Source organism: Crinia signifera, chromosome 1 (genome assembly GCF_055691185.1).
Source record: "Crinia signifera chromosome 1, ASM5569118v1, whole genome shotgun sequence".
NCBI lineage: Eukaryota > Metazoa > Chordata > Amphibia > Anura > Myobatrachidae > Crinia > Crinia signifera.
This window is the reverse complement of record NC_139217.1, coordinates 464,850,607-464,874,767: the sequence shown is the minus strand read 5'-3', so window position 1 is coordinate 464,874,767 and position 24,161 is coordinate 464,850,607. Positions and strand designations below refer to the sequence as shown.

Below are 24,161 nucleotides of genomic sequence, written 5' to 3'. Positions count from 1 at the left end.
CTTTTCTGGTCAGATAAATGGGCAGCTTTATCAAAGCATGGAGAGAGATTAAGGGGCTAATTCTGGTTGATTCGCAAGGCTGGGAATTCCCAGCCTTGCGAGTCCACCAAACCCCGCCTTGTGAATGGTGACCTGGCTGCCACCCGTTCGCAAGGGCGATTCCCTCACAGGTCTGCGAATGGGTGTTACACATCCATAACCCACACAAAATGTCCACCCCCTTACAGCAGACACATCTCCTCTAGCATCCTCAAAAATGGTCTGTAATTAGGGGGCGGACATTTTGTGAGGGTCATTTTCATTAGCAGGAGCCAGCCAGGAGGAGCACTGGGACCGCAGACAAGTAGATCTGCGGGTCCCAGCCACAGACCCGATGGCGATGGTGGGGGCAAGAAGCAGGGCAAGCCAGGGTGGGGGGAGGGGGGTTTACAGGCTTTACCACTGAAGGTCGACAGGGTCAAAAGGCCGACACACGCATTAGGTTGACATTGGGAAGGTCGATGGTCAAAAGGACAACATGGTTTTTTTCACTTTTTTTTTCACGTTTTTCACTTTTTTTTTTCACGTTTTTTGTCTGCAATGTCGACACACTCAACATGGACACTAAAAAAGTGCACCGCTTCCCCTCGCGGTTTTGGTGGCTCAGCTGTGAATAGTTATGTAGCCGTACCCACCCATTCGCACAGCGAGCGCACTCATTTACAAGGCGGGATCTCACTCTAGTGGGGCGGCGGCTTAACTGAATGCTGAGCGCTGTGAATTTGTGGCCGTGCAAGCCAGGTTGAATCAGCCCCTATAGGTCGATGTTAACGAGGAGACTCGCAGGCATATCATAGGCTGTATTCTTGTGACTATCGGTTCAGCCGATTAAATGGCCGCCGATGCTGCGTGCGGGTCACAGCCACATAACCCCATCGACCTTACAAATACCTTGTCCTGTTGTTTCTGGTTCAGATTGTTTTTGTTGCAGCGCGCGACGTTCTGTTCCGCTTCCTCTTTTTCCCGACACTTCTGCTCATAGTTCTTCTTACACTGCAGGGACACAAAATATTCACGAGTCATTGTATAGCGGTCATTTCTGAGAAGCATCTATGAAACCTGTCACCAAAGGCGTAACTGTGTCACCATAGCAACCACCATGTGATTTTACATTTTCTAAACAACATTAGAATGAATCTCATTGATTGGTTGGTTGATTGTGAAAGTAAAACTAGCAAAACCTCTTAAATATTCCCCAATGCAATCATTATATACCCTGGCCTGCCTGTAGGGATACACTACACTCATAATATCTGCTGTTCCGGGCTTTGATACGGAAATGCCATCTGGAGATGACGTTATCCTATTGGGGCCTCCATAATACATCATATGGAACAGTTTACATTTGAGGCTATCCCCAAAAAATGTAGGTTTAGAGTAATATCCTCCGAATATTGAATGATACATGGGCCCCAGCGATGCCATTCCCGAACCAGTGAGACCCCGCCCCAACACGTTAGACCGCGCCCCCTTTTTGCAGCATGGGGCTTCATGTTCTGCCACACCAGGTGTCCAAGCAGGTAGGGATGCTGCTCGACAATGGGTCTGTTTTTTGTCTAGATGTCTGGAGATCCTGGTTCAGGCTGGGCTCAGGGGAACCAGGAGAACTTCCCAGAACACCGGGCAACTGCAGTCTTGAGTTTACCAGGCGCAGGTTAATTTATTTATGTGTAATGGTTTTCTAACCCACTAATTTCCTTATTTCCTTTTAGAATTGGGATCTATGGTTTATAATAAATAAAACCGAATGCCCCAGCTGTGCCGCGGTTTTCTAACGGTATCACAAAGGCTGTACTATATTACTGCAGGCGGCTTACTGATGATGTTGCAGAGGTGAGAAAGGTACTGCTTGGTCACTACCCACCTTTCTGTGACATCACCATGCAGCCAGCACAGTTAGAAAGCTTTAAATAACATTACTATGGCATTGGCATTCTTCTATCATTATTAAGCTGTTGACTTTTTGACTGTCGGCAGCACACGTGTCGACCAGTCATACTGTATACCAGGAACAGCCACTGAAACCCTTATAAAACCTATTTCTGGAATTTCTCAGGTTATTTTAGTACTTTTAGAAATATCAGTACCACACATACTTCCATCATCTTCTTATATTGGGCCTGTCTCTGCTTGTGCATCGCATCCATTGCTGCTTCTATCTGAAAGAGACCAGTAACAATATTTGGCTTAAAGCGTTTTCTTAATGAATGGCAAATAAAACAAGAAATAACTATGCACTCCTAATGCCAGGGCACATTTACATAATCCTTGGTGCAGTGGGGGAACAATGGCACTGCAGCCCATGTGGTGGCTTGGGGGAGCTGGCACTGTTGGGGCGCACGATCTCTGCAGATTCCAATGGGTCTTGCCATCCGGATGGAATCTGCGGAAAATGTCCCTCCAAAAATGTCCGCCACCTTGGAGGAGACAGATGCTAGAGGTCCTACTGGGCAGATGGATAGATGCTAGAGGTCCTACTGTGTAGCGTATATCACTATAAATACCATAGGCTGGCTGAGTGACACATGAGGTCCTACTGTGTAGCGTATATCACTATAAATTCAACAAAAAAAAGCCACCATGGTTGGACAAAGAAGTAAGGTCAGCTATCAACAATAAAACCAGAGCCTTTAAATTCTATAAAAATAACTTGAATGAGGAGGCATTCGCAAAATACAAAGAATCAAACAAAACTTGTAAAGGGGTAATCAAAGCAGCTAAAATATTATATGAAGAGTGCATAGCCACTGAAAGCAAAAACAACCCAAAGAAATTTTTTAAATACATAAATAGTAAACGTTTAATTAAGGAAAACATAGGCCCATTAACTGATACTAGTGGAAAAAGTGTTACTGAGGACAAGGGAAAAGCAAAACTGTTAAATGAGTTCTTCTCATCAGTATTTACTAAGGGAGAGCAGACTGTGGAACGAACATTTACCACAAACGGGACAAATAAGCCAGATCTCATTGTGGATTTCACGCCGAAAGAATTAATACTGAGGCTAAGCAAACTCAAAACAAATAAGTCACCAGGGCCAGATGGGATTCATCCGAGGGTATTAATGGAATTAAGGGATGAACTAGCTACCCCCCTACATTATATCTTTAGCAAGTCACTATCGTCAGGTATAGTACCAAAAGATTGGAGAATAGCAGAGGTAGTGCCAATATTCAAAAAAGGAAAAAAGGAAGATCCCGCTAATTACAGACCCGTTAGTTTAACATCAATTGTGGGTAAACTATTTGAAGGATTTTTAAGGGATAGTATCCAGGAATATTTAGATCATCACCTTCTACTCAGTACTAACCAACATGGGTTCGTGAAAAATCGTTCATGCCAAACTAATCTACTAGGGTTCTATGAAGAGGTTAGCAAAAACCTCGATAATGGAAATGCTGTAGATGTGATTTTCCTAGATTTTGCTAAAGCATTTGATACTGTCCCACACAAGAGATTGATTAATAAAATGGAGAACCTAGGATTGGGTGAAAATATCTGCAGATGGGTAGGGAATTGGCTATGTAATAGAGAACAAAGAGTGGTTGTGAATGGTGCCGTATCAGATATGATACCGGTACTAAGTGGAGTGCCCCAGGGTTCGGTTTTGGGGCCCATTTTGTTTAACATTTTTATTAACGATATTGGGATAGGGTTACTCAGCAATGTATCCATCTTTGCGGACGATACAAAACTTAGCAAAGTCATCAAATCACCAGAAGATGTCACCATGCTTCAAAATGATCTTGCAATTCTAGATGAGTGGGCAAAAAAATGGAAGATGAGGTTCAATGTAGATAAATGTAAGGTTATGCACCTTGGGAGACACAACCAGTGTGCAAGTTACAACCTTAGTGGAGAGGAACTGGGTAATTCCATACTTGAAAAGGATCTAGGAGTCCAAATAGACAGCAATCTAGGATGTAGTGCCCATTGTAATGTAGCTACAAAAAAGGCCAACAAAATTCTGGCATGTATTAAGAGGGGAATGGAAACTAGGGACTCAAGGGTAATTATGCCACTATATAAAGCATTGGTGAGACCTCACCTAGAGTACGGAGTACAGTTCTGGGCCCCACACTATAAAAAGGACATCATAGAATTAGAAAAAGTCCAAAGGCGAGCAACAAAGCTTATTAGGGGAATGGAGAATTTAAGCTACGGGGAGAGATTAAGCAATTTGGGACTATTTACATTAGAAAAGAGACGTTTAAGGGGGGACATGCTCAACATGTACAAGTATATCAAGGGCCAATATAAGGAACTGTCACACACCCTATTTTCTACTAGAAAGGAATCTAGGACGCGAGGGCATGAGTATAGATTAGAAGAAAAAAGATTTCATTCAGCTAGTAGAAAGAATTTCTTTACGGTCAGAACAGTCAAACTCTGGAACTCTCTTCCCGGGGAGGTGGTAACGGCTGGCTCATTAAATGCGTTCAAGGCAAAGTTGGACAAACATTTACTGGAGAAAAACATCCATGGGTACAAATAAGAAATATAATTTGTCTGTAAAATACCAGAACCAACCAAATCAGCAATGGATATCTATACCAGGTTGAACTAGATGGACGCAAGTCTTTTTTCAGCCTTACCTACTATGTAACTATGTAACTACACGGCAGTTACAGATTCCCCTGTCAATGAGAATGAAACCCCTAGCAACCAGCATGAAGTCCCTGGCAATGAGCTTGTAACCCCTGGCAACGAATATTTAGGTACATTTTTTTTTTAAATAAATGGCAGGGGGTACAACAATTTTAGTTATGCCACTGCATTGGTGCATCCACGGGAGCAGGATAGCGAGGCCACTAACTGGCATATGGCAACCTTGAGTTACAATCTTCCATGGCATAGATAACCAGCACCTCACACATGCAGGCCCTGTATATAACCACCCACACATGGACTACTAGTAGCGTCACAGGAGCAGCAGTGTTTTATAGTTCCCCTTTGTGATACAGATCTGCTGTTTTGCTTCACCACACTGACTGTAGAGCAGTGTTTCTCAACCACTGTGCCGTGTCACACTGGTGTGCCTTTAGCTGTTCTCAAGTGTGCCCCAGGATCTAGAGATGCACAAACCAGTTACAGCCACCACCAGTTCAACTGTTATTTACTGGTCTCTTCTTTTCATGTAAAGGGCCAATGTATTTTATTTGTGTTACCTGTGGGGACCAGTGTGATTGTTTTTTATATGGGGACCAATAGGTTTGTTTTTTCCTGTGGGGGACAATGTGTTTAGCCCTGTGGGGATCTCATGGTGTGCCTTGGCAATTTTAAAATCTTGTTTAGTGTGCGGCAAGGTAAAAGGTGGAAAATCACTGTTGTAGAGGAAACTATTACTCTACACACATAGCTGGACTTCTCTACTGTATTATTTGATTATGACTCATAACGACATGAGGATTTTATCAGACACACACCCTTCTCCAGTGCTGCTTGTGTGACACCCGCACCCTTCTCCAGTGCTGCTTGTGTGACACCCGCACCCTTCTCCAGTGCTGCTTGTGTGACACCCGCACCCTTCTCCAGTGCAACTTGTGTGACACCCGCACCCTTCTCCAGTGCTGCTTGTGTGACACCCGCACCCTTCTCCAGTGCTGCTTGTGTGACACCCGCACCCTTCTCCAGTGCTGCTTTTGTGACACCCGCACCCTTCTCCAGTGCTGCTTTTGTGACACCCGCACCCTTCTCCAGTGCTGCCTGTGTGACACCCGCACCCTTCTCCAGTGCTGCTTGTGTGACACCCGCACCCTTCTCCAGTGCTGCTTTTGTGACACCCGCACCCTTCTCCAGTGCTGCCTGTGTGATACCCGCACCCTTCTCTAGTGCTGCTTGTGTGACACCCGCACGATTCTCCAGTGCTGCTTTTGTGACACCCGCACCCTTCTCCAGTGCTGCCTGTGTGATACCCGCACCCTTCTCCAGTGCTGCCTGTGTGACACCTGTGCCCTTCTCCAGTGCTGCTTGTGTGACACCCGCACCCTTCTCCAGTGCTGCTTGTGTGACACCCGCACCCTTCTCCAGTGCTGCTTGTGTGACACCCGCACCCTTCTCCAGTGCAACTTGTGTGACACCCGCACCCTTCTCCAGTGCTGCTTGTGTGACACCCGCACCCTTCTCCAGTGCTGCTTGTGTGACACCCGCACCCTTCTCCAGTGCTGCTTTTGTGACACCCGCACCCTTCTCCAGTGCTGCTTTTGTGACACCCGCACCCTTCTCCAGTGCTGCCTGTGTGACACCCGCACCCTTCTCCAGTGCTGCTTGTGTGACACCCGCACCCTTCTCCAGTGCTGCTTTTGTGACACCCGCACCCTTCTCCAGTGCTGCCTGTGTGATACCCGCACCCTTCTCTAGTGCTGCTTGTGTGACACCCGCACGATTCTCCAGTGCTGCTTTTGTGACACCCGCACCCTTCTCCAGTGCTGCCTGTGTGATACCCGCACCCTTCTCCAGTGCTGCCTGTGTGACACCTGTGCCCTTCTCCAGTGCTGCTTGTGTGACACCCGCACCCTTCTCCAGTGCTGCTTGTGTGACACCCGCACCCTTCTCCAGTGCTGCTTGTGTGACACCCGCACCCTTCTCCAGTGCTGCCTGTGTGATACCCACACCCTTCTCCAGTGCTGCTTGTGTGACACCCGCACCCTTCTCCAGTGCTGCTTGTGTGACACCCGCACCCTTCTCCAGTGCTGCTTGTGTGACACCCGCACCCTTCTCCAGTGCTGCTTGTGTGACACCCACACCCTTCTCCAGTGCTGCTTGTGTGACACCCGCACCCTTCTCCAGTGCTGCCTGTGTGACACCCGTGCCCTTCTCCAGTGCTGCTTGTGTGAAACCCGCACCCTTCTCCAGTGCTGCTTGTGTGACACCCGCACCCTTCTCCAGTGCTGCTTGTGTGACACCCGCACCCTTCTCCAGTGCTGCTTGTGTGACACCCGCACCCTTCTCCAGTGCTGCTTGTGTGACACCCGCACCCTTCTCCAGTGCTGCTTGTGTGATACCCGCACCCTTCTCCAGTGCTGCCTGTGTGATACCCGCACCCTTCTCCAGTGCTGCCTGTGTGACACCTGTGCCCTTCTCCAGTGCCCTTCTCCAGTGCTGCTTGTGTGACACTCACACCCTTTAGTCGTTAATGATTTGAGCAAATTTTGTTTGTGTTTCCCACATTTCCTCTGCATTCTTCCCCTCAAATAACGCTTCCCACTCAATTTATTTTAAAGATTCCCTGAATAATTAGAAGTTAGCTTTTCTAAAATGTAATATTTTAGCCGGTCCTGTATGTTGTATGTTACTGAAGTTGATTTCCAGTGAGGCCATGTTGTGGTCACTGTTCCCTATGTGTTCTATTACTTTGGTATGTGAAACTAGATCTATGTTGTTTGTTAATACTAAATCCAATAGTGCATTGTTTGGAGTGTGAGTTACTACCATCGCTTAGGCTGCTGTGCCAAATTTACAGCACTGTGTATGTGGTAGCAACTCATAACAGCAATTAATCATTCTCTGTAAAGGTGCCGCATATAATACTGTACAGTATATAAATAAAGGTAATCATATTAGGATTAGTATTTATATGGGGTTGGGTATGTAATCCTGTCACCTGGGATCCCAGCGAATAGAATCTTGGTAGGTTTTTTTTACCCTACCCCTAACCCACCCTTCCTGCAGCCTAGCCCTAACCCCCTATCCGCCGACTCCCACCTATTCCTAATCATCCCTTCCCAAAACCTTACCCTAACCGGTCCCCTTCCCCTGCAGCCTAATCCGAACCCTCAACCCCCACAGCCTAATCCTCTCCCACACGTGCCTAATCTTAACATCTTCCTCTCGCCACAACCAAAGATCCCCACAGTCTAACCCAAACTAGTTCATCCCACAGCCTAAACCTCCGTCCTGCAACATAACCCATTCTCTATTGCAGCCTAACCCTCCCCTCCCTCAGCCTAAATCTCCCCTCCTGCAGCCTAACCCCTCCCCTCATGTAGCCTAACCCTCCCCTATTGTAGCCTAACCCTCCCCTCCTGCAGCATAACTCCAGCCTAACCCTCCCCACCTGCAGCCTAACCCTCCCCTTCTGCAGCCTAACCCTCCCCTTCTGCAGCCTAACCCCTCCCCTCATGCAGCCTAACCCTCCCCTATTGTAGCCTAACCCTCCCCTCCTGCAGCATAACTCCAGCCTAACCCTCCCCATCTGCAGTCTAGGTTTAGGGTTACTATATAGACCGGCAAACAGAGTATATTCAGCCAGGGCACCCAAGCCATGGGGCTGGCATTTGGGGAGGGGCAGCTGTGCTCCCATTGGAGGCTTATCTGACACACGCCTACACACGCCCCCAGTGTTTGTCCGTCTGTAGGTGTCATGATGAACAGAAAGGACTGAAATGGAGCCACAGTGGGGAAAAAACACATTGCTTTTCTGTACATTAACAACCAGTAAAGATGCAGCAACAAGCTCTAAGAGGTACATTTACTAAAGCTTCTAACAAGAAGAGGTTATGTTGCCCATAGCAACCAATTTTTGCCTGTCCCTTAAAACATAATAATATACATTGCTGCACCGTGAACAGCGTTACCTACCTTCTTCCGCTCAGCCTTCTGCCATTCTCTAAACTCCTCCATCTTCCTGGCCTCATCCCGCAATGTCTGCGCCAGCTGGACGTGACACTGACCGATGTTATCAATTTCTGCCCAAAACAAATACGTTTAGTTAAAACAGATAAATCCTCCCTGGACCAGTAGCTTCCAATATCCCAATGTCCACAAAAAGTATCATTATTATTATCATTATTATTATTTACATTAGGGTTTTGTAGGGAATTTCAAAGTGGATATACTGTAGCGCTCAACAAGATAACATAGACACATGGCAAGCACTTTAGAGGGGGTGTAGACAGAATCCCATCAGACAGGTTGCCGGCGTTCAGTATATCCTGACATTGTTTAGGATGTCGGCGGTGGAATTCCAACTGGCAGGATGGCGAATGGTAAGTATGCGGGGTTGCATAGCGTGCGGCCAGGGAGGGGAGGGTTAGGTTTAGGGACTAGTGGAGGGAACTTGGGTTAGGAGGTGGCAGCAATGACCGCCCCCTTCTGCCCAATTATTTTCATTGCTTGGTTAAAAAAGCTATGAATTCTAACATTTAATTGTATGTTATATATATATATACATATATGTACATATTTACTAAGTAAGACGGCTTACAGGGACAGCCTGTGCACTCAAGATGGTCTATGGTAAAGCATAGTTAAGGCTGACGGCTATGGTGGGTCGACACAGTTCCCTGTTTGTGGGCTGTTGGCATAAACTCAAAATGGATGACCCACAATGGACACTTGAGTATGAATCTTTTGCAACAGAATTTCCTGTCCCCCCCCCCATACCTGCTCATTGTCAGGGCAGCTGCACAATATCCTGCTTGTTGTGTCGCCCCCCCCCCCCCCACGCCCCTCCAAGTATCTGCAGGTCCCAGCCAGGATTTAGCAATAGACCCCCGGCACCCCAGGTACCCAGCGCCGCTAAGCCACTCTGGGGTCTACAAGGGCTATTGCTACACAGGGCACACAGCTCAGTATTACATTTATGCTTAAGCTTGGGCTCTAAACTTTTGGCAACTTCTACTGCACAAGATTCCAGATTTCCATCACGAGTGAAATGGAGAAGAGGAAGCAACAGACGTGTAGCACAGACCGATGAAAGCCTCTGCTCTTAACTATATTGATACTACATGGGTTTAGAGGAAATTACTTCCCGTTCCTTCCCCTAAAACAGGAGATATCAACTAATATTTGCATTGATTATATTCTTTATCAGTTATTTATATAGCTCATGCACATTCAGATATCATATAGAAACTGTTATGGTGGGCACACACCAAAACGATATGGGCTCAATTCCTCCAATTTTGACACGTCTAAAAACCGATTGTATGTATACAGAAGTGTACATGTTTTCAATGTCCCCGCAGGTTGTTTGGTCGCTTTGGAGATTTTACCTGCTGCTCTAAAGATTTGTCATCTACATTGTATTGAGTATTGATCGTGTGCTCCAAACCAATCGTGCGACCATCATATGATTTTTAGGAAATCGTTTGACAATCGTCGCACGATCATGGTCGTTCTGGTGTGTACCCTACATTAGTATATTACATTGTGATCAGGACATTACAATGTAACTCCACTATAATGTGCCTGGCCTCATGATATATTTTGTGCATACCTAGGAGAATGTGACCGGTGCTGCCGCCCATGGTGCGAGGCCAAGATGGCGGCAATATCGATGCTGTGTACTACCTGGACTTGTCCTGCAGGAAAATTCCACAGGCGCTTTTTGGAGTAATAACAGGAAATGATTCTTTATGTGCACAAGTGGACCTCCCAGGTGGGCATCTCCTTGAAGTGCCCCTGCTAAATCTCAGGGCCCCTCATTGCAGATGATCTCCTACAGTCTACAATCTGGAACTGTAATGTGACTGATGTCTGTGGTTTATGTACTTTACGTTGTTAATGGGATAATACATTATTACAGTATTTTCTCTATAGAGTCTTCCATGTATTTGTTTATGTGAGTTGATTCATGTTTTCTCTCTTTTGGAAACAATGTAAGAAGCTCGATTGTAATTCTCTTTCAAGATGAAATCAATGGTATTTTGATCAATTGTCGCGTGGACCGCTGAGTAAGTCCCTGGCTACTCCGAGCCTGCGACGACTGGTGACTAGCGGAAAAATCAATCGATGGTCAGCGTCTTACGAAGGATTTTGATCATTCTCCCTCAGCTGCGAATTCTGCGATAACCGCGCACGTCCATTCACCCAGCGAGCACATTCATTTGTACACTATCACTGTCGCGGGGTGGCGTCTATCTGTTGTTTGCGCATTTGCTCAGCAGCGATCACATCTGAATTACCCCTATTGTCACACAATGATACAATGAGGAATTCCGTGTCATGTGATTGGCACCTCTCCGTTCCGGCTTTGTAGCTCATTGTATTCCAGTAACCGGCGATAACTGGCAGATGTATGAAATAGTGATAAGGGAGGAGAAATGGCCCATGGCAACCAATCAGCACTGATGTAACATCTCTAATTTGCATAATATAAAATTATACAGAGCAGCTGATTGGATGCCATGAGCCACTTGTCCTCTGGCTCACTTCTCCTATCTTATCAATGCTTCATACATCTGCCCCTGACTTCTCTATAGCAAAGTCTAAATGACAGCAGTTAAATCAATAGTACAAATAATATAGCGTATATCGGAAGCTTTGTTGTACTAGAGCTCCTAACATGTTACCATATCATTTATGGCTACACGGTCATCGAACGACCATATTTATGTTGACATGCGTTGGTTTAACGACACATGAAATAGGTCAACATGGCTACTGCTGTTTTTTAATTGTGTAAATGGAAATAATTTTGCTAAGCAAAATATGGTAACACAGCGCTTAGAAGTTCTAAGGGGAGGACAAGAGACAGGAATGGACAACAGTAGTAGAGAGAACAGTGAAATGTAAAAGTTAAACAAGGAATAAAAAGAAAAAAATATATATATAAAAGAAAAAAAAGAAAAGGAAAAAAAATATTTTTTGTTTACAGCCCCTTTCGTCTCAGCATTGGTCCGCGGTGGACTTCAACGACGTCACCTGCCGGCGCCTCATTGTTTGCCTTGCTTGTGGAGATTCCATCAGTGGTGTCTGAATCGGGGGATGGTTTTCTTCCTGGGGCTCACACTTCCGCCAACGCGTTTCACATCAGCAGATGCTTTGTCAGGGCCCTTTTTTGTTTAAACGTTCTCAGTTTAAATAGGGAAATCTTTATTGATAAAAACGGAAGTCAGGACTGGAAGTGCCTTCTGTCGGCGGCAGTGAGGGCTCCTGCTATTGGACTGCAGCCCCTCCAGTTGAAATCAGACTGTGTAAAGCTCTGCTGCTTCCCCCCCGCAGAGACACAGCCAGCGAGCACCAGAGCTACAGAGGTAGCGTGCACCCCCTCCCCCATTGGTGCGCACGATCGGGGGGGGGGGGTGCACGCGATCACGGGTGGTGTGCATGCTACTTCCGCAGCTCTGGTGCTGGCTGTCTGTGTCTCTCCTCTCACTAGGATCCAAGTGTCTCATGTCTATTTTCACCAAGCTCAATGTGTAACCTCCTCTCCTGTGGGGAGGAGTTCAGCATGTAGTAGTTTCCTATTGGAAGCTGCTACTGCTCATCATACACAGAAGTGGAAGGACTATGAAGTGAAAACTAGCGCTTCGTACTGTATGCCCAAAACACTCAATTGTACTCAATTGTACAATTTATTGTATACCAAAATGCACACAGAGACAAAAAATAAAAAATCAATTATCTAAAAAATGTGTCTCATGTGTGTATACATCGGTGTATGTGTGGGGGCTATATCGGCAGCAGTGCGCGTCCCTGCGCGTCTTTATCGCTGGCCGAGATTGATGGACAGTGTCCATCAATCTCGGCATCGGCAGGGTTCTCCCACCGGAGAACACTGGCGCTGTCTGCTCGCTTAGCACACAGAGCTGACAGCTCGCTCTGTGTGTGGGCTGTCAGCTCTGTGTGCTAGGCGATAGCGGCGCAGCACAGCCCGACCTAGCATAGCTAGGTAGCCCTGCACCCATTGCAATGTGCGTAGGGCCCTTTAGTCAGGTATTTTAATAACAATTAATGTGCAATATATATATATTGTTTTTTTATATCTGTTATATCAAATATTAGTAAACACTGGCCAGTGTAAATTTGTGTATAACAAATTAATTTTCTTTTTCATATACGTTGTTTCCAGCGCGTGTATATATCTTTCTCTTTCTGTGTTCTCTCATCATACACAGGACTGGAAACCCCTCCCCCTCTTGGGCTGCCAGTACAGGATGTACTAACAGCAATAGCTTCCAACAAGAAGCCATTCTGTGCAAATCACCAGAGCTAGAGTGCTTTTCTGGGCTGCTGCTTGTGCAGCCCAGAAGCAAATCCTCTGCAGGAAGCATGCCCAAACTTCATTGAGTCACACAGTGTGATGCAGCTGAAGGAAGGCATGCATTGCACCAGAGAGGTGGATTTTTTTTTTTTTTTTTTAATAACGTTTGAGCCACTGTGAATAATATTTTTTAAAACTGTTAGTTGTTTGTAGATCTTTATTAACAGTATCATTTTGTGTACTTTAATATTAAAGTTATTAAAAGTGTGTATTTTGCTCTGTACCTGTGTTTGTATTTATATTAAATGCACACAACCACTGGTACAGAGCAAATCAAACTATTAACCTGCAAATACATAATGACCATTTGCAATGAGCAGTACCCAGGAAATTGCAGCCCCCCTTAAGTCTAAAGGTAGGAGCCGGCACTGGTTGGCGGTAACTGCATGGCTTCTTCAAAATCCTTCACATATACTTCTTTTTGTATAAAAACAAAATACAATTTTTAAAAAATAAGAAGAAGAAAAAAATAAGATTAAAAAAATAAATAATACAAATAAAAATAATTAAAACTAAACATAGAATAAAATAAAAATAGAAAAATAAATAAAAATGAAAAAGAGAGGCAAGGTATGAGAAAAAGAGAAAGGGCTTGACAAGAAAAGTGGTTAAAATGTATTTACTAGATAAATGCTTTTAATTCAGTATCGATATTCAGGCCTCTAGGCTCAAGTGTGTCCAGTAAATAGATCCACTTTGTTTCAATCTTTTTCAAGGTTGCTATGGCATCTCCTCCTCTCCAGTGAGGTTCAACATTTTGAATTCCCATAAAGGTTAAACCTTTAGGGTCTTGATTATGTTTTTCTAGGAAATGGGCAGATACACTGTGGGTCTTTAGGCCTCTTTTAATATTGTACACGTGTTCTGCTCTCCTTATTTTTCTCTTAGTTTAGCCTACATATTGTTGGCCACAAGGACACTCTAGAAGATATATTGCCCAAGAAAGATGTTCTTTCACTTTAAACGTTTTTTTTTTTGTTCTTCTTTGAAGAAAAGGATTTTGTTTGCTTGGTGCTTGTCTGTTGGCTTCTGCACCCCATATATTTTGTGCAATGGAAGAAGCCTTTCGATGTTCTTTTCTCTTTTTTTGGACTGGTAGATAACTGTTTGTTAGTGTTTGTTTTATATTTTTTGCTCTTCAGTATTGTATTTTCAGTTTCAATGGAAGAGTTTGTTTCAGTTCTTCATCTAGCATTAGGACATGCCAATGATCATTTAGCATTTTTTCTATCTTCTCATGATTGCTGTTAAATTTTGTAATGAAATCTATTGGCATTTCCATTTGTTCTTTTGATGAGTAGTTGATCAGTTCTTGTCTCTTTAAAGATTTTGTTTTCTTAATTTGCTCATCCAAAAATGTGGTTTAATTTCCTCTTTGCAGAATTTTTTTTTTTTGTAGGCCTTAGTTTTGTTGTTCAATGGTTTGTTCTTCCATGCAATTCCTTCTTATCCGTCAGAATTGTCCTCCCGGTATATTTTTTAGCCATTGACGATGATGGTTGCTATTATAGGAGAACATGTTGTTCCCATTTACTGTTTTCACATGTTTTCAAATCCGAATTTAATTTTTGTAGATTTCTATGTCCAAAAAAAACCTTTTTTTTACTGCAAGACGTGGTAAATTCTAAATTTAGTTTGTTATTGTTCATATGTTGGATAAAATCAGTAACTTCTTCCTGGGTGCCTTTCCAGATAAAGAAGAGGTCATCAATGTACCTCTTCCAGCAGATCATTTTCTCAATATATTTGTTGTTTGTACATATATTGTTGTCCTCCCACTATGCTACAAAGAGGTTTGCATAGCTGGGTGCGAATGATGTCCCCATTGCCATTCCTTGTTCTTGGTTAAAAAAGGTACCATTACACCTAAAATAATTGTGGCATATAATGAAATCAATGTTGTCCATTATTAATTTTATTTGACTGTTTGAAATTGTAGACTGTTCTGTTAAGGCACCATTACACCTAAAATGATTGTGGCGTAATGGTGCCTTAACCATTGTTGCTTGGTATCCAGCTTCATGATTTGATTTATTATCACTGGTACATAAAGTGTAGGATTCTTTTTATTCCATTTTATCTATCGTTTGAAGAATGCTCGTGGTGTCTCTTCTGTTGTTTTACCAATGTTTGTAGAAAAAAAAATCACTGGATTTCGAAAGGTTTGAAGTTATTGATCCAATCCCAGAAACAATAGGCCTTCCGGGTTGATATTGCTGTTTTTTTATGGATTTTGGGTAAGTGATAGGAGGTTGAAATTTTGGGAAATTTAACATAAATTAAATCAATTTTTTTATTTGTATTTGTTTTATTTCATTATATTTTTAATTTTATTTTTATGCTATTTATTTTTTCATCTTATTTTTATTTGTATTATTTTTATTTTTGAATTTTTTTTTTTTTTTATACAAAAAGTACAAGTGAAGGATTTTGAAGAAGCCATGCGGTTACCACCAAAAAAAGGCACTTCCTATCCTGACCACTTCTGTTTTTATAAAAAAAAATTAACCTACTGTATTTAACCTGAGAACTTTTTACAAAAAAAAAACTTCCTTGACAAAGCATCTGTTGATGAGAAACACGCTGGTAGAAGTGTGAGCCCCAGAAAGAACCCCCCCCCCAATCAGACACTGCTGACTGAGACTCGACAAGCAGGGAAACCATGAGGCGCCGGCGGTTGATGTCATCGAAGTCCACCAAAGCTGCCCAAAAGGGACTGTTACCAAAAATGATTCTTTTTTATTTTTATTTATTTTTATTTAATTTTTTCTTTATTATATTTTTTTTATATATATATATATATTTTTTTTATTATTATTTTTTCTTTTTCATTCCTTGTTTAACTTTTATCTTTCACCGTTCTCTCTACTACTGTTGTCCATTTCTATGTCTCTTCTCCTCCCCATAGAACTTCTAAGCGCTGTGTTACCACATTTTGCTTAGCAAAATTAATTCTATTGACCTAATGCTTGTGTTGACCTTCCAACCCTGTCAACCTTAGTCATGTCAACATATGTCATGTGTCGACCTTAATCATGTCGACCTTCAATGGTCGACCCAATGCATTTCAATCTAATATGGCTTGACTTACTGACGGTATGCCCCTTTATGTTCTTTTAATTGGTATACCACCTTTATGCTGATGATACCCTAATCTATCTCTCCTCCCCCGACTTATCCCCATCACTCCTGTCCAAGGTCTCCGAATGCCTCACGGCCATCTCAGCCTGGATGACCCAACGCTTCCTGAAACTAAACATGGCTAAAACTGAACTTCTAATCTTCCATCCCCCGAACATCCCCTCTTCTCCCACTATCTCCATCAGCATTGGTGAAACCGAGATCCCGTCCACCGACCAAACGCGCTGCCTCTGTGTCATCATTGACTCCTCCCTCTCTTTCACCCCCCACATTTGTGCTCTCTCACAGTCTTGCCGCTTTCACCTACGCAACATCTCACGCATCAGACCATTCCTCTCCACTGACGCAACCAAAATTCTCATTCACTCTCTTGTCATCTCCCGCCTTGACTACTGCAACATCCTTCTCTCTGGGCTACCTCTCACCCGCCTCGCACCTCTCCAAACCATTCTTAACGCTGCTGCTAGGCTCATCTTCCTCTCCCGCCGCTCTACCTCCGCCTCCCCCGTCTGTTTATCTCTTCACTGGCTCCCCATTCCTTTACGAGTTCTCTTTAAACTCCTCACCACCACCTACAAGGCTCTCTCCTCCTCCACCACTCCTTACCTCTCTTCACTGATCTCTATCCACACTCCCTCCCGTCCTCTTCGCTCCATCGCTGACCGCCGACTGACCTCTCACCTAATCACCTCCTCCCACTCCCGTGTCCAAGATTTCTCTCGCGCTGCCCCCCTGCACTGGAACAACCTCCCGCCACCCATCAGGCTATCTGATTCCCTTACCTCCTTCAAGCGCTCCCTCAAAACCCACTTTTTTCGACTAGCCTATCCCTCCTCCTAACCTCTTTTGATCCTCCTATCCTGCCTCCGTTCCCCTCCGTTCCTACTTATCCTATTGTATTTCGTTCGTCCACCCACCTATTTTTAGTATGTTAACTCTTATGAGCAGGGCCCTCCTTCCTCACGTACTCACCCTACCTCATTACCTCACCTGTGCTCCTGTCCTGTTCTTCCCTTCCTCTACTTCATCTTCAGTCTCCTTGACAATTTTGACACCTACTTCTGAACTGATGCTGATTTTAGTTCTACCAGCTATACCCCTATTTATACTGTATCTTTCAACACACCCTGTACGTTACCTTGTAATTTTTTTTTTTTTTGCTATGTACGGCGCTGCGGACACTTTGCGGCGCCTTATAAATAAACGTACTACTACTACTACTACTACATACTGTATACAGTTTTATGGCAATTACATGTATTCAGTTACTGCACTGTGCACTCTGGCTAATGCTTCTTGGCAGGTGTGGATTATTAGATAGACACCTGTCTAGACAAACAGTCAAAAGGTCGACATGAAAACTGTAGACACATAACGGTCGACATGAGTTCTTCACAATTTTTGTGTCACTGTCGACACCTGTCAACATGGACCTCCAATTAGTGTAAAGCGTAAGCTTGCCATTCTTCGCTCACTTTACCGTTCCCAAATTGTAGTCCACGTGGATGTTAAAGTGTGAAAACAAAAAAGTGTAAAAAACGCATGTCAACCTTTTCATGTGTCGTACCTTTTATCCATGTCAACCCTTTGTCTCTATAGTCTCTCAACCAAAAGCACTTCTCGGCATGGGAGGTACATAGCGTGACTGTAATGTAGGGGCGTAGTTATCACAATCTGTATTTGTTATCTGCACAAGAGGACACCTTCAGGTCCCCAACATCAGAATCGAGAAGCGTGTTTACGTCATGGCGTCTTCCACTATGGCACTCTAACACACTCCCAAGATGGCACCGCACATGCTCAGAAGTAGCCTCAGTGACCATCTTGGTACACAGAAGAAAGCTTCCCTAGTCCTGGCCTAATTCAGATCTGATCCATACTTGCCTACTTTTGGAAAATAGTTTCAGGGATTTTATAGTTGGTATTCAAAATTTGCTCAGCGCCCCATTGAGGGGGTGTATCATGCTCCACCCAAAGGGTGTGTCTAGTTCCATATATGGAGAGATTGTGAAAAGAGATTGGTAACGTGGCACCTAGAAGCGTAGGTGTGCACTGTTACATCTGAGAGGAATCTTGTAAAATGACTTATATCCAAATGTAGATGAGCCCCAAAGCAGTTAGTAAGAGATACTGTACTTGGTAAAGTGCTAGGAAATAGTGCTGATGATTCAATGTAAATGTATCTATCTCTCATTTCTTTTTTCCAATAAAATATAACAGTGTAATGTGGGCTAGGTGACATGAGGGAGATTGCTAGACTAATGAAGGAGAGAGGGAGATTTCTGCTATGTCAGGGAGTCTCCTGCAGAATGCAGGAGGGGAGGTAACTATGATGTAACAGTGTAATGTGGGCTAGGTGACATGAGGGAGATTGCTAGACTAATGAGGGAGAGAGGGAGATTACTGCTATTTCAGGGAGTCTCCTGCAGAATGCAGGGGGGGAGGTAACTATGATGTAACAGTGTAATGTGGGCTAGGTGACATGAGGGAGATTGCTAGACTAATGAAGGAGAGAGGGAGATTGCTGCTATGTCAGGGAGTCTCCTGCAGAATGCAGGAGGGGAGGTAACTATGATGTAACAGTGTAATGTGGGCTAGGTGACATGAGGGAGATTGCTAGACTAATGAGGGAGAGAGGGAGATTGCTGCTTTGTCAGGGAGTCTCCTGCAGAATGCAGGAGGGGAGGTAACTATGATGTAACAGTGTAATGTGGGCTAGGTGACATGAGGGAGATTGCTAGACTAATGAGGGAGATTGCTGCTATGTCAGGGAGTCTCCTGCAGAATGCAGGAGGGGAGGTAACTATGATGTAACAGTGTAATGTGGGCTAGGTGACATGAGGGAGATTGCTAGACTAATGAGGGACAGAGGGAGATTGCTTCTATGTCAGCTATGATCTGATCGCAGGGTAAATTTGTTTTCAAAGCGGACAAAACCATGCTGCACTGCAGGTGGGGCAGATGTAACATGTGCAGACAGAGTTAGATCTGGGTGGGAGGCAGAGGCAGACTACCAAGCAGTTCAGGGGGAGATCACACATCACATATATATATGCATGTTATCATGTACATGTAATATATGTACTGGACTGATCCCCCAGGGATCGCCAGCTCTTTTTGAATCGGGTAGCACCTGCGAATCGGCATACACTAGTGTAGTGTTAAGCCCGCCCCCATTACTCCTATTGGGCGGGGGGGAGGGGGCTTAACACTAAAATAGCCTATGCTGAGTCCTGTCCAGCGCCGGTGATCCCCGGGATCGATCCAACATGTATATTACATACAGGTCTGAATTAGGTTCACAGTCCCTTCGTCAGTGAGATCAGTGACAGACCTCCACACAATGAGGCAATCCCAGGCAGATGCAGCAGAACAGAGACTGGGCCTTTACATGCAAAACCCTCACTGGGCATGTAAAGATTTTGGTGGTGTAATGCAAATTGTGCAGCGTTAATAAATGAGGACCAGTGTGCGGCGGCAACTAACCTCTTATCAGCCGCGTAGAGTTAGGGAAATGAGGCATCGGGACAGCAGATAGCTAGGGAAAGGACGGAGCCGATTGCCTTTTGTTAAGTCATTGCACATTGTTTTGTAATTCATGCGGTGTCCGCTGTCAGCTACAGGCCCAGACAAAATCGGGGGCAGACTGCGTAATGGGCACAAAATAATACAAAAGTACCCCCATCATTGCCCATTAAGTACTTACGCTGTTTGAAGACGTCCAGGGCCCTTTTGAGAGTGCTGAAAGGAAATGGAGGACACGTGAGTTATTGACATTAAGCCGCTTCCCGGCTACATTATCCCATCTATGTTATGGCCAGTTTCTCCCCGAAATGTTCATTTCCTCATTACTTGTCTAAACCAGCTCAGACTACAATGGCCGGAGCCATTTTAGCTATTTAGGTTTCCTTACTGTAAGCGACAGCCAATCAGCTCCTGAATCAGTCCCCAGGCATACACGCCATTATTATTATTATTATTTTATTTGTAAGGCGCCGCAAGTGTTTTGCAGAGCCGTACAAAGGAACAATACAGGGAAACAAAACTTGGCATAACATTGAATAAATAACAAAAATAGAGTAGAAATAAAGAGCGCCACAGTTCAATACACATTACAGCCAGTGGCGTAACTATAGTCCCTCAGCGCCCGCGGTGGCGGGGAGGCGCTAGGCAGGTGTGGGCGCCAGGGGGGTCTGCGGGACTATAGTTACCACCTGGTCCCGGCTCCCGACTCCTGCCCTCCCCCTCCTTACCCCATTGCCGCCGGCGCCGCTGCCTCTAACCCGACACGCAGATCGGTGTCGGGTGACGGGCGGTCCCCGGCTCCGGCTGCAGTGCTAATATAATAACGTATACCGTATGTATCCTTCTGAGGAAGCCGCTGAAATCAAAGGCGGGGAAACGCGTTAAGGAGCTACTCACCGGTACCGGTACCCCCTACTGCCACCACTGAGCATTTGACTGACTGCCCTGTAATCCGGGAGCGTGGACGAGTCCGCCTGGCTGCACTGCATTTGCAGAGAATCTGCAGCTGAAAAAATCCGGAACTTGGCAAGTTATCAAAACCTTTCAAGTACTAATAATACTAATTGGTCCTGTATGTGAACTTCCAGTGACACATAGGAGCTGTGAGAGAGCTGCCTAGTGTGAATGGGACTAACCAGCTAATCTTCAGGCCAATATCATAACCACTAATCCCACTAATTGGTCACTGCATGCTAGAATACCCCTCAATATATAGGGGCTGTGAGAGAGTCACCTATTGTCTAAATTGGACTAACTCAATATCCACAGACTAACATCCAAACTGCCAGTTTTCACAACACAGGCTGAATTAAAATCTACTTGGCACCCCCAAAAGGAATCACTTCCTAATTAATTTACCCCCATCCCCCCTTTTTTTATTATTGTTTTAAATTGTGTACTGTGTAACACCGGCCGGTGACTAAATGCTATTATAAAGATATTAATTAAATTTTTTTAATAAATTTTGATATATTTACAAAAAAACTTGAATCAGCGCTATCACTAAATTCTTTTCTAATATAATAAGAGACACTCGGAAAATGGCTGCCCCCATAATGCTGTATGGGGGCAGCCATTTTCCGAGTGTCTGTTATTATATTAGCACTGCAGCCGGAGCCAGGGACCGCCCGTCACCCGACACAGATCTGCGTGTCGGGTTAGAGGCAGAAGCGCCGGCGGCAATGGGGACGGGTAAGGAGGGGGTTCATATTTCGGGGGGGGGGCACCGAAATTTCCGGCGGGGGGCGCAAAAAAAGTAGTTACGCCTCTGATTACAGCTTAAATATAAGTAGCGAGGACTCAATCAACATACAACTAGAGGCTTGAGGCCAATGATGGAGATGAGTATGCAGACAAAGATGGTCACTGAGTGTTTGCATATAGGAGAGCTGTGAGTGACATGTGAAGAGAAGAGGGCTTTGACAACAGGAGGGAAGAGGGCCTTGCTCGGAGGAGCTTACAATCTAGTAGGAAGGGGAGACAAACAGATTACAAGAGGTGCAAGCAAGTGGGTGGTGGCTAGATAGCAGGATGTAAACAGGCAAGGGGTTGGAGAACCAGCTAGTTCATGCAGTGGAAGGGTACGCTTTGATGTATAGTTGAGTTTTCAGTGCCCGTTTGAAGCTTTGCAAGGTTGGGGAGAGTCTAATGGAGCGAGGGAGTGCGTTCCACTGAAGGGGTGCAGCACGGGCAAAGTCCTGTACTCTAGCATGGGAAGCAGTGATCAGGGTGGAGGAGAGACGACAGTCGTCAGCCGACCGTAGAGAGTGGATGAATGGAGATGAGGTTAGAGATATATGGAGCAATGGAATTAGAGATGGCCCTGTATGTGAGTGTGAGGTGTTTGAAGAGGATTCTGTAGGGGAATGGAAGCCAGTGCAGATTTTGTTGAAGGGGAGTAGCAGAGTTAGAGCGGCAGGAGAGGAAGATAAGCCTGGCTGCAGCATTGAGGACAGATTGGAGAGGAGCCAGTTGGGATCGAGTGAGGCCGGTGAGGAGAGCATTGCAGTAGTCAAGCTGTGAGATGACCAGTGAGTGGATGATCAGCTTAGTTGCACTCTGTGAGAGAAAGGGAGCCATGACATGCCTGCTGGGGGAGGGCGGATGACATTAGCGGCCTCCCGGAAGCTGCTGTTTTGTTCACAGGCGGCTGCACCAGGAAAAATTATTTGATGGTGAGTAACAATTGAGTGATAGGTGAGGCCACCAACTGCCAATAGAAAGGAAGTCCAGGAGCAGAGCATTTTGTTTTGGGACCTACAAACTTCCTGCAAACGTCATCCGCATTGAGGTGCTGTTTTACCGGACGATGCCGCACCTCAAGCTTAAATAGCTGTAAGGTCATAACCCAATGGGTCACATGAGCTTTTACCTCCATGACCAACAAACTCTCATCCCCAAAAAATAATACTTTAAGGATTTGACTGCCCACTTAATGGCCAAGCACTCCTGTTCTACTGTCGAGTACTTGGACTCTCTGGGCAGTAATTTATGGCAAAGGTAGAGGATAGGCTTCACCTCTCCATCTACCTCCTGGAAAAGGCCTGATCCTAATCCTGTTCCAGAGGCATCCGACCGCAACCCAACGGTTTTGTAAAATTAGGAGCTTGCATGTCAGGCTTGGTACACAAAACTCACCTTAAATCTTGTAAAGCAGTTTCCACTGGTCTAGTCCAGGGCTGGATAAAGGGGGGGGGTCAGTACCTCTGGGCCCCCCTCTATCTAGGGGCACCCTGTGGTTGGCATGTATTTAAATACAGGTGGTTTATCCAGACTGTTAAAAGGTTCAACAATTTTGTTTAGGTTCTTGTGAGAATTCAGAGGTACCCTGCAGAGCCTTTCAAACAGGACACATCTCCAGAAGAATACCTCTGAATTCTCACAAGAACCTAAACAAAATCATCCCATTGTAAACAGTCTACCAAATGAAAGTCGTTGGAACTAATAGTTGTGTCATCTGCGAACCCCTGAGGAAGTCCCATGTAGGGACGAAACACGTTGGAAACCTTTGTTTGCTACTCTGAAATATTAATAACACACCATTGAACCTTTTAACAGTCTGGATAAACCACCTGTATTGTGTGGAATAAGAGACTTTTATAATAAATGTATATGAGTTTTGGACTTTATTTTGCTTGTTTTACAATTCACTACAAGGCTTTGTTGATCTAATTACTAAGGTCATCAAAAGGGCGCCATCTTACAATTGCTATCCATACTTTCCTTTACTTCCCCCATCCAACAGGGGATCTTGTAAGCCAGGCAGCCCAAACACATTAACTTTAAAGTTTGTGGCGCGAAACAGGGGTCTGCTCTCTCTCTCTCTCTCTCTCTGTCTCTCTCTCTCTCTCTCTCTCTCTCTGTGTCTCTGTCTCTCTCTCTCTCTATATATATATATATATTTTAAAATAAAAACACATTTTTAGGTTTTGTGCATGGCAGTGGGGTAGTGCACAAGAGGGCAGAGGCTGAGAGGTTTGTGCTGATCTTTGATTGGTGGAGCTTGTTACATGCTTCTCAGGCCCATGGAGGACAGCAGCAGCAGTCTCATCATTGGAGTATTTTTAATCAGAGGCAGAGCCTGTGAGGTCTCCTACAGAGTAAGGTACAGAGGGACAAACATAGGCTTTTCAAGGACCTTGAGAAAGACCTTGAGAAGGTCCTTTCTCAAAGACCTTGAGAAAGACCTTTACAGGTAGAAACGAGTTGGTGAGCAGCTGGAGGTCGGAGCTTGTGGAAGATAGCCACTAGACACACGGTGAACGGTGCCGGAGCCGACTAGTGTTCCCGAGTGACATCAGCGGTCCTGGGTGGCTTTAACAGATCTTAACCCGGAGAGCGGAGTCCTTTCAACTTTGAGCAACACGGCTGTCAAGTGCTTTTTGCCGTGAACCCCGCCAGACTATGAGCGCACGCAGATTCTGGACGGGAGGGTAGAACGGGCAATATCAACATAAAACCCGTAACG

General features: G+C 44.8%; 1 protein-coding gene across 1 annotated transcript in view; it reads right to left on the bottom strand.

The window, feature by feature from the left end:
• The window catches only part of PSTPIP2 (proline-serine-threonine phosphatase interacting protein 2), a 69,634-nt gene that overhangs the window by 15,757 nt on the left and 29,716 nt on the right, over nt 1–24,161 (bottom strand). The window contains exons 4-7 of the mRNA XM_083155340.1: nt 19,875–19,909; nt 8,620–8,726; nt 2,136–2,198; nt 931–1,032 (exon numbers count right to left, since the gene is read on the bottom strand). Coding sequence (XP_083011466.1) covers nt 931–1,032; nt 2,136–2,198; nt 8,620–8,726; nt 19,875–19,909 — 307 coding nt within the window. The remainder of the gene's footprint in view (nt 1–930; nt 1,033–2,135; nt 2,199–8,619; nt 8,727–19,874; nt 19,910–24,161) is intronic.